The 14,050-nt window shown below is 38.8% G+C and overlaps 1 protein-coding gene across 1 annotated transcript in view; it reads right to left on the minus strand.

Annotated features, from left to right (window-relative positions):
- The window catches only part of LOC115213167 (active breakpoint cluster region-related protein-like), a 35,227-nt gene that overhangs the window by 2,192 nt on the left and 18,985 nt on the right, over positions 1–14,050 (minus strand). Inside the window, exons 6-9 of the mRNA XM_036503480.1 lie at positions 12,334–12,395; positions 8,071–8,148; positions 5,927–6,061; positions 4,386–4,491 (exon numbers count right to left, since the gene is read on the minus strand). Coding sequence (XP_036359373.1) covers positions 4,386–4,491; positions 5,927–6,061; positions 8,071–8,148; positions 12,334–12,395 — 381 coding nt within the window. The remainder of the gene's footprint in view (positions 1–4,385; positions 4,492–5,926; positions 6,062–8,070; positions 8,149–12,333; positions 12,396–14,050) is intronic.

Below are 14,050 nucleotides of genomic sequence, written 5' to 3' on the forward strand. Positions count from 1 at the left end.
GACTACGCATGTATCCTAGAAAGCATTTTCACATCGCATGTCTCTAAAATACATATATATACATATATAAATTTTAAATGAGGGTGAGAAATTGGATATTAATTTAATTAACATCAATTTAACACCAGTGGTCTAGCATATTAAAATCTGAAGGGTCAGTAAATTCTATTATATACATATGAAAGGTATGACCACTATGTGGACAGCACTTATGCTAGAAGTAGATCCGCTATGGTAAGACCATAGCGGATCTACTTCTAGCATAAGGATTGTCCACATAGTTGTCATCCCTCTCATATATATATATATATATATGTGTGTGTGTGTGTGTGTGTGTGTGTGTGTGTGTGTGTGTGTGTGTGTATGTATGTAATGGACTCTTCCGTCGAAGTTGGCGTATGAGCGTTCAGCTTTTGCCGAACGACCATCACAAATGATTTGTTTATAGCGATCAAATGTTCGTGCCACACATTTGCTCACTCTCTCCTTCAAATCGACGTTGCTTCAGCAGGTGCATTGTGTACCATGCGTCCGGTATCGACATGATCTCGCAGAGTGACGCGAGATGTTAGTTAGTTAGTTAGTTAGTTAATTTGGCTCAAAAGCAAATAGCAAGGCCATGTAGGGGGACATGGAGTTAAGTACAGAGTGGTGTTCATGTAAAGAGTTCAGGCCACTTGAGGTCAAGGGAGGCTTTGAACAAAGCGGTCGTCAGCATCTTCACCATCTCGTCTGGCAGCTTGTTCCACGGATCCGCAACCCGGACGGAGAAAGCTCCTCTCCTTCGATTGAGATGAAATCGTCGCAGGTAGAGCTTTTCGGAATGACCCCGCAGCCGACGCTCTGGAGCAGGAGTGAAGAACAGCTCTTTCGAGAGGTTACACTTTCCGCTTATGATGTTGTGGGCGAGAATGAGATCACCACGGCGGCGGCGTTTTTCAAGAGAATAAAGGTCGAGCGTCCTCAGCCTTTCTTCGTAGGACAAATTTTTGAGACCATGAACCATGCGTGATGAAGTGTTTTGCTCAAGAACGCAACGCACAGCCCGGTCTAGAAATTGAAACTACAATGTCACGATCGTGAGTACAAAACCCTAACCACTAAGCCATATCACTATATATATATATATTATATATATATATATAATATATATATATATATATATACTTAAATAAGAATATTGTTGACAGTAACCTCGAAGTTTCGGCTAGTTAAGCCATCGTCAGACTGCGACGCATCAGAGTTAATCTTGACTTTATGTGGTCTCTATTGAGTTAAAGTCTTCTTTGGCTGTGGGTTTGAGCGGGGTGGTAATAGGGTTCAGGGTGGGTTGTTATGGAGAGGTGTTTTGGAGAAATTTTTGTTGACTAAATTTGTTTTTTTTGTTAATGTTTACAATTATTTCCGTATTATAGAGCTTTGTAAGGTAGTGTGTATATTTAGGTGTGTCGATTCAGTTTAGTTATTTTGGGTTTAATCCCATTTAATCCTTTGCTTTGACAAAGTAAAGATCAAAAGTACAAAGTCCAGTATTTAAAACCTTAATAAGTTGGCGTATGAGCGTTCAGCTTTTGCCGAACGACCATCACAAATTATTTGTTTATAGTGATCAAATGTTCGTGAGTCAACAGTTTTGTAGTGGAAATTTCTAAGGGTTCACAAAAGAATGTAAGTAGGTGGTATTTTTTAGCTGAGCAGTTTGTTTACTTGCGGTTATTGTTGGTTCAAGTATTTCCAATATTTAAATACTGGACTTTGTACTTTTAACCTTTGCATTGTCAACGCAAAGGATTAAATCCAATAAAGCCAAAAATAACTAAACTACAGGTACATCCTGTGCTTACCTAAGAAATTGACACACCTAAACCTACACATTTGCTTACAAAGCTCTGAATACTTGCATAAGTTTTGAACATTAACATAACACCAAATTTAATCTTTGAAACATCTCTCCCAAAACACCTCTCAATGACAACCTACCATTAACCTTATTACCACCCCACTCAAAACCACACGACCAAAGAAGACTTTAACCCAACAGAAACTACATAAAGCCAGGATTAACTCCAATGCATCGCTGTCCAAGGATGGCTTAACTAACAGAAATTTCAAAGTGATTGTCAACAATATTTTTGTTTAATTACAAAAGTACATAGTAACCCTTTACATTAATGTAAAATCATTGTTTTCTTGTAATTAAACATAAAAACGAAGATTAACACACACACACACACACACACACACACCACACACACACACACACACACACACACACACATGGAATTAAAAAAGAAAACTGAAAACTTTTTCACACACACACACTCACACAGATATATATAAGAAATTTAAAAGAAAACTGGAGAGTTTTGGAATTTTTTCCAGATTTCTGTTTTAATACGTTTTAATACTGTTTTGATACTCAACAATATTTTCCAGTATTTAACAATATTCTCATATAAACCATAACATCCACAAATTTACTTTGAAGAATTAGAATACGCAGATATATTTTATGGGGTCACACCTTGGATTGTAACTCTTATCTATATACTGTACACATATACGATGTTTGATCAATAAGTGTCCGGACTGTTATAGTAACGAAGCTAAGCACGTAGAGTGAAGCCACTGGTAAAGAAACTCTGCTGTGCATGCGCACTAAGTTTTAGCGCTCTAGCTCACTTCCGCTGTTTACAGCAGTTCTTGGAAGGAAGGTGTGTATCGTGTGATCGTCGCATTGACCACGAATCTGCATCAAATTTTGCTAAAAGCGCAGAGGCCAACGCAAAGTTGCAGAAAGTGTATGGAGAGGAGTGTATGAGCCGAAAAAATGTCGATGGTAACGAACGTTCTGGGAGACCCGCAACCAACAGAACTGAGAAAAACATCGCAGATGTGCGTGTAGCTGTGAGGGAAAATCGTCGAATTACCATTCGTGGGTCATTAGAGGATGTGCAGATTAGTTACGTTTCAGTTCAGTTCCTTCTCACTGAAGATTTAGGATGAGACCCGTGTCTGCCAAGTTTGTACCAAAACTGCTTTCAGCAGACAACGCACCTGCCCATTCATCGCAGCTTGTGCAGCAACTTTTGGCTAAGCACTGCATTCCCCAGGTCCGACAGCCACCATATTCCCCAAATCACGCCCCTTGCGACTTTTTCTTTTTTACAAAAATCAAACCCCGCTTGAAAGGAAGACTTAGGGACATCGAGGAAATCAAAGTGAATGCGACGAGGCAGCTGCTGATTATCCCAGAAAACGAGTTCCATCAATGCTTCCATCCGTTTTCGAAGGAGACTACATTGAAGGAGATTAAATGCCAAATTGGTACTTGTTGTGCTTTTGTTTTTAAAGCACACGTCTGGATACTTATTCATCAGACCTCGTATATATATATCTGTGTGTGTGTGTGTGTGAGTGAGTGTGTGTGTGTGTGTATGTATAACCAGCCAGGAACAGTCTTCGCTACATTTGCGGTACCTGCCAGAGGGAGTGTTTGTCCAGGATAGGACTACACAGCCACAGCAGGAAATGTATCAGTACATGAAATGAAAAAGCCGGACTAGACTACTTTATGCGCAACTCCATTGTCTCCCGAGACAAAAAGGATGCCAACATAAAAAAATATAATACTATAAATAATATATAAGTATATGCATATATACATACATATATGTATATACCTACATCTATATGTATATATACATGCATATATGGGTACAGGACATCAAAAAACGTGGACACAATGAGGAACGAAAACATCAAAACAAAAACATGGAAACGAACTTTTTTTTTCAAACAACGAAAAAACAGAGTACAAGACATACAACACAAAGAATATTCTCCTTCGACACAACTTCGTTGAAACAGTCCTTCCCGCAAAGCAAATTAAATAAAATTTGGGATTTTTTGCGGAGGGGTAAAAGCGGTAACAAGAACAGGATAGTAAGAACAAAACAAGACAGTAAAAACAATAAAAGTAAAAACAGTAAGAGACAGAACATATATATATATATATATATATATATATATATATATATACAGTAATCCTTCGACTATCGCGGGTGGTGCGTTCCAAAACCTCCGCAATATGCGAGAATCCGCAAAGTAGGAACAGTACCGTACTGTATATTCTTTTAATTATTTTTATAATTTATGTATATTTATTTTATTATAAATTCAAAACAACACCACAGAGGAATCGCCCTAAGCTTAAGCAATAAACCGCGATAGGTGAACCGCGATATGGCAAGGAATTACTGTATATATACATACATATACGCGCGCGTATATATCGTTCTATATAGAGCATATTAACTACACTTGGCAGTGTGTGATGTTATTGCAAAGTACCGCAATGAAAATAATCCTATGGTTATTCTTACTTTGCCATGTGATCCAATAAATAAGAAAACACCGAGCGACCAGGTTCCGGGATATTCGTCAAGAGAAAGGCAACCATCCGCACCTTCACAGTAGTATCCTCTAAAGCTGAAAAACAGGAATTATATATATATATATACATACATATATATATATATATATATATATATATATATACACGCGCACACACACACACATATATACATACACACACACACACATATATATATATGTATGTATGTAGATGTCTATGTCTCTCAATTTATCTTTAGATTAGATACACAGATAGATAGATAGATAGATAGATAGATAGATAGATAGATAGATAGATAGATAGATAGATAGATAGATAGATATAGATACATACATATGCATACGAATATGATATATATACCCACGCGCCCCTCCACACACATGTAACTGACACTGGAGAGCGATGCAGTCCCTGGGCAAGCTATCCATCCTATGCCACCATGGAACACGGACATTAAATAATCAGGATGATGGTGATTATATATATATATATATATATATATATATATGCCAGCGCCGTTTCAACAGGCTTCCGTGCCGGTGGCACGTAAAATACACCAATCCGACCGTGGCCGTTGCCAGCCTCGCCTGGCACCTGTGCAGGTGGCACGTAAAAAGCACCCACTACACTCACGGAGTGGTTGGCGTTAGGAAGGGCATCCAACTGTAGAAACACTGCCAGATAGGACTGGAGCCTGGTGCAGCCTTCTGGCTTCCCAGATCCCCGGTCGAACCGTCCAACCCATGCTAGCATGGAGACCGGACGTTAAACGATGATGATGTTGATGATGATGATGATGTATATATATATATATGCGCAGGAGTGACTGTGTGGTAAGAATCTTGCTTCTCAACCACATAGGTCTGGGTTCAGTCCCACAGCGCGGCACCTTGGGCAAGTGTCTTCTACTATAGCCTCGAGCCGACCAAAGCCTTGTGAGTGGATTTCGTGGACGGAAACTGAAAGAAGCCCGTCATGCATATATATATATATATATGTGTGTGTGTGTGTGTGTGTGTGTGTGTGTACATGTTTGTGTGTCGGTGTTTTCCACTCACCCACTTGACAACCGATATTTGTGTATTTATGTCCCCATAACTTAGGGCTTCGGCAAAAGAGACCAATAAAATAAGTACTATGCTTACAAAGAATAAGTCATCTGGTCATATTATTATTATTATTATTATCGTTATTATTATGGTCATCATCATGGTCATTACTATTATTGTTGGTAAGGCGGCGAGCTGGCAGAATCATTAACGCGCTGGACGAAACACTTAGAAGTATTTCGCCCGTCGCCAAGTTGTGAGTTCAAATTCCACTGAGGTCGACTTTGCCTTTCATCACTTCGGGGTCGATAAATTAAATACCTGTGAAACACTGGGGACGATGTGATCGACAAGTCTCCTCCCCCAGAATTTCAGGCCTTGTACCAATAGTAGAAATTATTATTATTATTATTATTATTATTATTATTATTATTATTATTATTATTATTGATAAACTTACTGAACACAGGCAGGTAATTATTTGGACACAGTAGAATAGAATGCGGTAGAGACCTCAGGTAACGCGTCAGTACTTCTGCTATGTCGTAAGGTGTGTATCTTGCCTGTTTGATGTAATAAGATGCTGTAAAGCTACCTGAGGATGAAACAGAAAGACATTAATGAAGAAACAGACACATTATTGTGATTAGGATATATTAATTATAAACTCTTAGATAACCTATTTGCATAGCCTGACGATGATAAACTGATCAGAAATCAGGTGCTTCGGTAAATATACTGTTTCGACAAAACGCATGAGTTTACTCCCAAGGTTCGATCCCTAGCAAATCTATGTTTTGGTTTCAAATCCGAGTGAGGAATAGATATAAGTATCAACCAAATAGTGGAATCAATACAACTCACCTTTCCCATCAATTTTATTCCCATCAAATTGTATATGCGCAGGAGTGGCTGTGTGGTAAGAATCTTGCTTCTCAGCCACATAGGTCTGGGTTCAGTCCCACAGCGTGGTACCTTGTGCAAGTGTCTTCTACTATAGCCTCGGGCCGACCAAAGCCTTGTGAGTGGATTTGGTGGACGGAAACTGAAAGAAGCCCGTTTTTTTATTATTTGACCAAAGATTAAAATACAGCGACAGTGCTCATTTTCAGTACTTCTGTAACTGGCGAGAGAAAAGGAACAAGTGATTTTCAGACCGGCGACCTACCTCGATGGATTTCAATACGTGGAATCCACTACAGAAATCCAAGAGTAAGAGGTGTTGTTGAATCGCACCATTCCAAAAATAATAACAATCCGGCCGACAAAATTCCATACAGCCTAACAAATTTCATTTACAAGATGTTCATCGACCCAAAGCATATTCTAGAAGACAGTAGCTGATGATACCGCGCAATGCGATTCGAACCCGAAAACACGTATTTCTGAAATTAATTTTTTAACCACACAGTCATGCCTAATTTTCTGTCCTTGTTTGTCCCTTCTATGTTTAACTCCTTGTGGGTAGTAAAGAAATAGGTATTTCGTCTGCCGCTACGTTCTGAGTTCCGCCGAGGTCGACTTTGCCTCTCATCCTTTCGGAGTCGATTAAATAAGTAACAGTTACGCACTGGGGTCGATATAATCGACTTAATCCGTTTGTCTGTCCTTGTTTGTCCTCTCTGTGTTTAGCCCCTTGTGGGTAGTACAGAAATAGGTATTTCGTCTGTCTTTACGTTCTGAGTTCAAATTCCGTCGAGGTCGACTTTGCCTTTCAACCTTTTGGAGTAGATAAATTTAATACCAGCTGCGTACTGGGGTCGATCTAATCGACTGGTCCCGTTCCCCCCAAATTTCGGGCCTTGTGCCTACAGTAGAAGAGAATAAGTTACACTATTTGTTCTTTCGATATAATAATTGGGCATCTTACTATCATTCAAATTCAGGGAACACCTGGGTGACCTGTTTCATCAACTGTTAAATATTAGTTTGCTATGATAAGAAAGAATGATAACTTTGAGATAAATCATTCCTTGAGAAGTTCTGAAGTAAATTTTGGCTACTTTATCGTTGCATTAGCTAATTTTATTGTAGAAACTTATAAACGTATTTCAATTGATTATAGTAATATACAAACAAGAGGATCTCTTCACGTCCGCTAAAGACAGCAATTAAATCTTTTTTTCAAATCATACTACCTCCTTAAAATAGACTGATGCACTACATACATTATACAGTGTTTCCGTCCCCTTTTAAGCAGACCACTTGAAAGAAAAAGACATGGTGTTTATGGATGGAACGCCTTTTATCAACGAGAGCTGTCTTGGGTTTACACAACAGAAACAAAATAGAACGTAGAGCGTTAAATTAAGTTCTTCCAGTATGGGTCATTTGAACGGGAAATGATTTTTTTTTCTTTTTGGAAGGATAGGGTGTGTAGAGTTACAAGGCAGTACTTACAACACAGAAGCCTCGGAGCATTTGCGTGCAGTGTTTCAATATAGCAACAAACCAATCAACAATTTTACAATGTTACCATTTTGTGCCATTGCCGTGTGTAAAAACAACAATAGCAACGAAAGCAGAAGCAGCATTAGCAACACTGGAAGAACAGATTAATTTAAAAACAAAGAAGGGCGCTTCACTTGATATTCTAATACTTACATATATCAAAGACGGCAACTAGATCATTCACCCTTGTGTCATCTCCACGCATTACGTAAATAAATGACGAGTCCAAACCTTCGAGGAAAATAGAAAAAATAAAAGTGAGAGCTGCCATATACAGGCAGTATTAACATGTTACATGAAGACATCTTTACAATGAAAGGAAACGGTAAGAAACCACCTCCTCCATCGCTACGTTTGAAGTTTGGAGAAGAAAGCTCCTGCATCTGTAGATGTATATTTGGAGTATCTACATAACAACTGTACAGATCTCAACAATGTCCCTTCTAAAATGTATTCACTTGAATCATATTGTAAAGTAATTTTTAAAATCACAGCAGGACATCAAAGGGAGGCTTGAGGCTAAGTCTAGAAAAATACATTATAAAATTCGTTTTGATCGCAACTTTTAAGTTTCGCTTGATGGTTCAACCAGTAAAGAATAATTAAATGTATTATAGAATTGAGAAGAAAGAGAGAGAGATGGAAGTTTACCCCTAATGGCTGCAATCTTAAACCTCCTTCTCTCTCTCTCTCTCTCTCTCTCTTTCTTTCTTCCCCTCCTCACTTCAAGCATAACCACCTTACTCCCACCCCATAATATTTAATCGCTTTCTTTCCTCTTCCTCTCATTCTTGACTATTTCACTTACCGTTTTACTCTTTTACTTGTTTAAATCATTTGACTGCAGCCATGCTGGAGCACCGCCTTTCGTCGATCAAATCGACCTCAGGACTTCTTTGTAAGCCTAGTACTTATTCTATCGGCCCCTTTTGCCGAACTGCTAAGTTACGGGGGCGTAAACACACCAGTATCGGTTGTCAAGCGATGTTGGGGGAACAAACACACACACAAACACACACACACACACACACACACACACACACACACACACACACACTTATATATATATGTGTGTGTATGATAGATCGTTAGCTACTGCACACATTTTTTTCTCTCCTTGTTTTTTCTGTGTCCCTTTCTGTAGAAGAGCGTATGCTCGAAACGTAAAATGCTTTTTCTATTCCTGAACGTTATACTAATACATCTGTTTGTTTTGTACACCACCTGTCTTCGTCTTTTGCCTTTTTCGTAAACTCTCCCCACATATATATATATATATATATACATATACATATATACGACGGGCTTCTTTCAGTTTCCGTCTACCAAATCCACTCACAAGGCTTTGGTCGGTCCGAGGCTATAGTAGAAGACAAGGTGCCGCGCTGTTGGACTGAACCCAGAACTATGTGGTTGGTAAACAAGCTACTTACCACACAGCCACCCCTGCGCCTATAAAAATTCTCTTCGCTTCTTTTTACTCTGTATAAATGTATATGCATAGGTGCGACTATTTATCTATTTACCGTTGACATAGTAAAGTGGCCCCAGCTTAATATTCACAACGACCTTCCTCTACAGTTAGCATCCATCTAACCTAAATTTGCCCACCCCCTCATCTTTCCCTCTCTCTTTTTCTTTATTCTTAACAACTTTAGAAAATTTCCCACTCCCAAAGTTTTAGCCTCTTTCCTCAATTCTCTTCCCGACCATTATATTTCTTCACATATTTGTTTCCTATTTTGTTGGTTTTGCACTATTGTCCTGGCTTCGTCACTCATTTCAGATTATAACTCCGGCAGCTTAACTTGGGATTCCTTAACGACAATGCAGCCTTCATATGATTAAAGTATCATCGGCTCGATGTGTAGCTACCTGAGTAGCCCTTGTTGAGCAATTATTACATCAGAGGATCTCCTAGCTCGGAAACATATGTAGCCTGGATTTTACCTGCTCCACTCCCTCAATTTGGATTTTTATTCGCTTTCATAGTAACCTCACTTGCTAACGGTGAACTATAAAAAAAAAACTTTTTCAGCTTGTAGAACTTCAATGTGGCAAAAGATTTTAAGCTTTCATGCCAATAAATTATTATTGTCCCTGAAAGTTGATTTTTTAATATCTACCTCCGACTGTTCGAAGCTTACTAACTTCCTACACCTGGATCCTTATACATATATATATATACATATATACATGGCTCAGTGGTTAGAGCGTCGAGCTTACGATCGTGAGGTTGTGAGCTCGAATCCCGGACCGGGCTGCGTGTTGTGTTCTCGAGCAAGGCACTTTATTTCACGTTGCTCCAATTCACTCAGCTGTAGAAATGAGTTGCGACGTCACTGGTGCCAAACTGTATCGACCTTTGTCTTTCCCTTGGATAACACTGGTGGCGTGGAGAGGGGAGGCCGGTATGCATGGGCGACTGCTGGCCTTCCATAAACAACCTTGCCCGGACTTGTATCTAGGAAGGTAACTTTCTAGGTGCAATCCCATGGTCATTCATGACCGAAGGGGGTCTTTACTTTACTATACAATATATATATATATATATATATATATATATACATATATATATATATATATATATAATATATATATATAATATATATATATATATACGGATATACATATATATATATTTAAATATATAATAGAAATATTAAAATTACTAAGTCTCTATAAAAGAGATTACGACAGCGTTTACTGGAAATTAATTGTTATCGCCATATTAATATGGCATTCTTATAGATATAAGAATAATCGCTGCCGCTGGTCTGCTCCATGAGGCCACCGCTTTAAGATAGCTATTGATACACGATCTGTATCCATTATAACCTTCGAACAGAGACGTCAGTGGCGACACCTGCGGGGTCTGACTGCGCTACATTGACAAGGGGCAATACCCCGAAACGCGTCTGTAGCTGTCGGACTGGCAGTGTGAAGCGGCTGACCTCCCTTGTTCGAAGGTTATAATGGATACAGATCGTGTATCAATAGCTATCTTAAGGCGGTGGCCTCATGGAGCTGACCAGCGGCAGCGATTATTCTTATATCTATAAGAATGCCATATTAATATGGCGATAACAATTAATATATATATATATATATATATATATATATATATATATATATATATATATATATATATATATATATATATATATATATATATATGTATAATATATATATATGTATATATATATATATATATAGTATATATATATATATATATATATATATATATATATATATATATATATATATATGTATATATATATACGTAATGTTTGTCGCCACTTCCACATGGCTATTCCGTATGAACCGACGTTACTATCATCTTTAACCACAAGAGGACACCTCCTCTGGCTGTTTATCGATGCAATATGCACCCGTTATACATTCCAAGCAGGGGAGCGGAGCTCCTAGCATCTTCTAGAGACGTGACAGGACCACCAGACCGTCCGGTTTCGGGCAATTTTTAGCCCATCCTCAGTAGTGGACACCTGTCTGCTAGGAATAGCAGTAGTTTGTTTCAGCTCGCAATATATAGAAAGACAAGTGACAACTAGTCACTGATCTTGCAACAAGTAAAGTAGCTACTTAGAAAAATATCTATAAGAGATGAAAGTTGTAACTATACTGAGAAGTAATCTTTGTCGCCACTTCGACATGGCTGTTCCGTACGAACCGACGTTACCACCATTTTTAACCCCAAGAGGACGCTTCTTCTAGCTAGTTATTGATGTAGTCTGCACTCAGTATATATGGTAGTAATGTCGTACATTATTTAGTTTCATCATGTATGTATGTATATATGTATCAATAACTAAACAGGAGAGGGTACATAAACAATATTTAGATTCATCATCTCACATGCGTTTCACTATTAAAAAAATGATTAGCAATTACATAATGTAAAGAATGTAATCCAGTCGCATTATCAAATCTTCAGAGATGCGCAACTTGCATTTGTAATTTTAGGTATGCTTGTTGCATTAGTGAAAGTATTACCATCACCTCTACCGCAATAACTGTGAAATGAGATTAAGGACAGAATTTACATAATTCGCATCTGGTGGAGAAGTGCCATGCGCATATGTGTGTGTATTTGTGTATGGGTGTGTGTAATCGTACCATCCTGCCTTTAGCACTATAAATGAACCGATCCAATGGTATTATAACTTTTCTAAGCTAGTTGATAATCTTACAGAAAAAGGATCTGGTTACTAAAAAGTATGGGAAAAATAAGACATAACCATCGACTGATTCAAAAAACAACTGAGGTTCCTAAAGTTTGTGTTAACTTCTGTGTAGTGTCGTGAAGGTTTATAAATAACATAGCCTAGTCATACGAATGGAGAGGAATGTTGATAATACTAACACCGAAGAGTAAATAAAACTACGATGTCTTACCTCTTTCTTCTATTTCTTTAATACAGCTCGTTACAATCAGGGGAATCTTTCGCTCTTCACGCCTTTTCAAAACAACGAAAGAATAATAATCATCATAATAACAATAATAATGATGACAATAATGATGGTGATTTCTTTTATTTACCACCAGACCGAAAGATGAGGGGAACAATATAAAGACAGACATAAAGTGTGGAGGTTTACGTATAATAAAATGATGAAGATGAAGTTTAAAAAATTATATATATATATTCAATAAATTCACTCGAGGACAGCACCACCCTCTCTACCCTCGCTTATCTTAACAAGTAAAACTTAAAAGAGACGAAGAGGGCTCTCTGTCCTCATGCCTTCAACCTCGTCCACCAGACAACCTCTTTAGTCACAGCCACCAAGCAAAGGAGAACTACCTTATCTGCCCAATCAAAGGAGGGCGGCGGGGCAATTATCTCTATTGATTCGGTCTAGATACGGATCCGTACCTCTTGTGATAGCAGCTGTTCGACATAACCACACAAGTCAGCAATGCTTTGACACTGAACGAGTGCATGCAGAACAATTTGGTCGTACTGCGCACACCTCGGACAAGCTCGCTTGACAGCACATCCGTGGCTGTAGAGTTTATCTCGAACCGGCAGCGCCCCTCGGTAGTACTACCAGGTCAAAGACATCTGGAAATTATCACAGGTAGTCTCCGACCCAAAAGTTCCTCAGAACACACTCGCCAGCTCGTTCTCGTCAACGCCCAGAGTTCCCCGAGAACCTCGTCGCAATTCTCCGCCACTAATGCTCTATATATTACTAAATTGGAGCATCCACCGATCCCAATGTCCGGTTCAAATGATATCAAGATGGAGTTAGGACTTTCAAAACGTGCTATGATGGTGATGAAACGAGAAAACCTTATCAGAACAGATTCTATATGTATGGTAAGTGGTAAAATGATGAAGGCAATTGAACCCGAATCTGTATATAAATACGTGGGAATACTTGAGGTAGATAGAATTAAGCATAATGAGATGAAAGTAAAGACAAAGAAAGAGTGTCTGCGACGATTAAGAAAAGTATCGGATTCAGAACTGAATGCCAGAAACATAATTTCGGCAATAATCTCGAGCGAAGTTGCAGCAATTCGGTATGGTGCTGGAATTCTGAAGTAGACGGAGGATCAGCTAAAGGAGTTGGACAGGAAGACAAGAAATTTCTTAACAATGCATGGAGCTCATCATCCACGTGCAGATACTAATCGCCTAAACATGAAGAGAACAAATGGAGGAAGGGGACTGATAAGTATGGAAGACTACATGGAAATCGAACTCGGGAGGTTACAGAAATACCTATTCAAAGTAAGGAAACCATGCTAGTTTAGGATGAGGGCGTATTGGAAGCAGAAAAAAGTGAAAACCAAAACAAGAAATACAAAAAAGCGCATGAAGAAGCACTATGCCGTGGCTGTGTGGTAAGTAGCACGCTTACGAACCACATGGTTCCGAGTTCAGTCCCACTGCGTGGCACCTTGGGCAAGTGTCTTCTACTATAGCTTCGCGCTGACCAAAGCCTTGTGAGTGGATTTGGTAGACGGAAACAGAAAGAAACCCGTCGTATATATGTATATATATGTGTATGTGTGCGTATATCTTTGTGTCCGTGCGTGTCTCTCCCCACCCCAACATCGATTGCCATCCGATGATGGTGTATTTACGTCCCCGTAACTTAG

This window comes from Octopus sinensis, linkage group LG6 (assembly GCF_006345805.1).
Source record: "Octopus sinensis linkage group LG6, ASM634580v1, whole genome shotgun sequence".
Classification (NCBI taxonomy): Eukaryota; Metazoa; Mollusca; class Cephalopoda; order Octopoda; family Octopodidae; genus Octopus; species Octopus sinensis.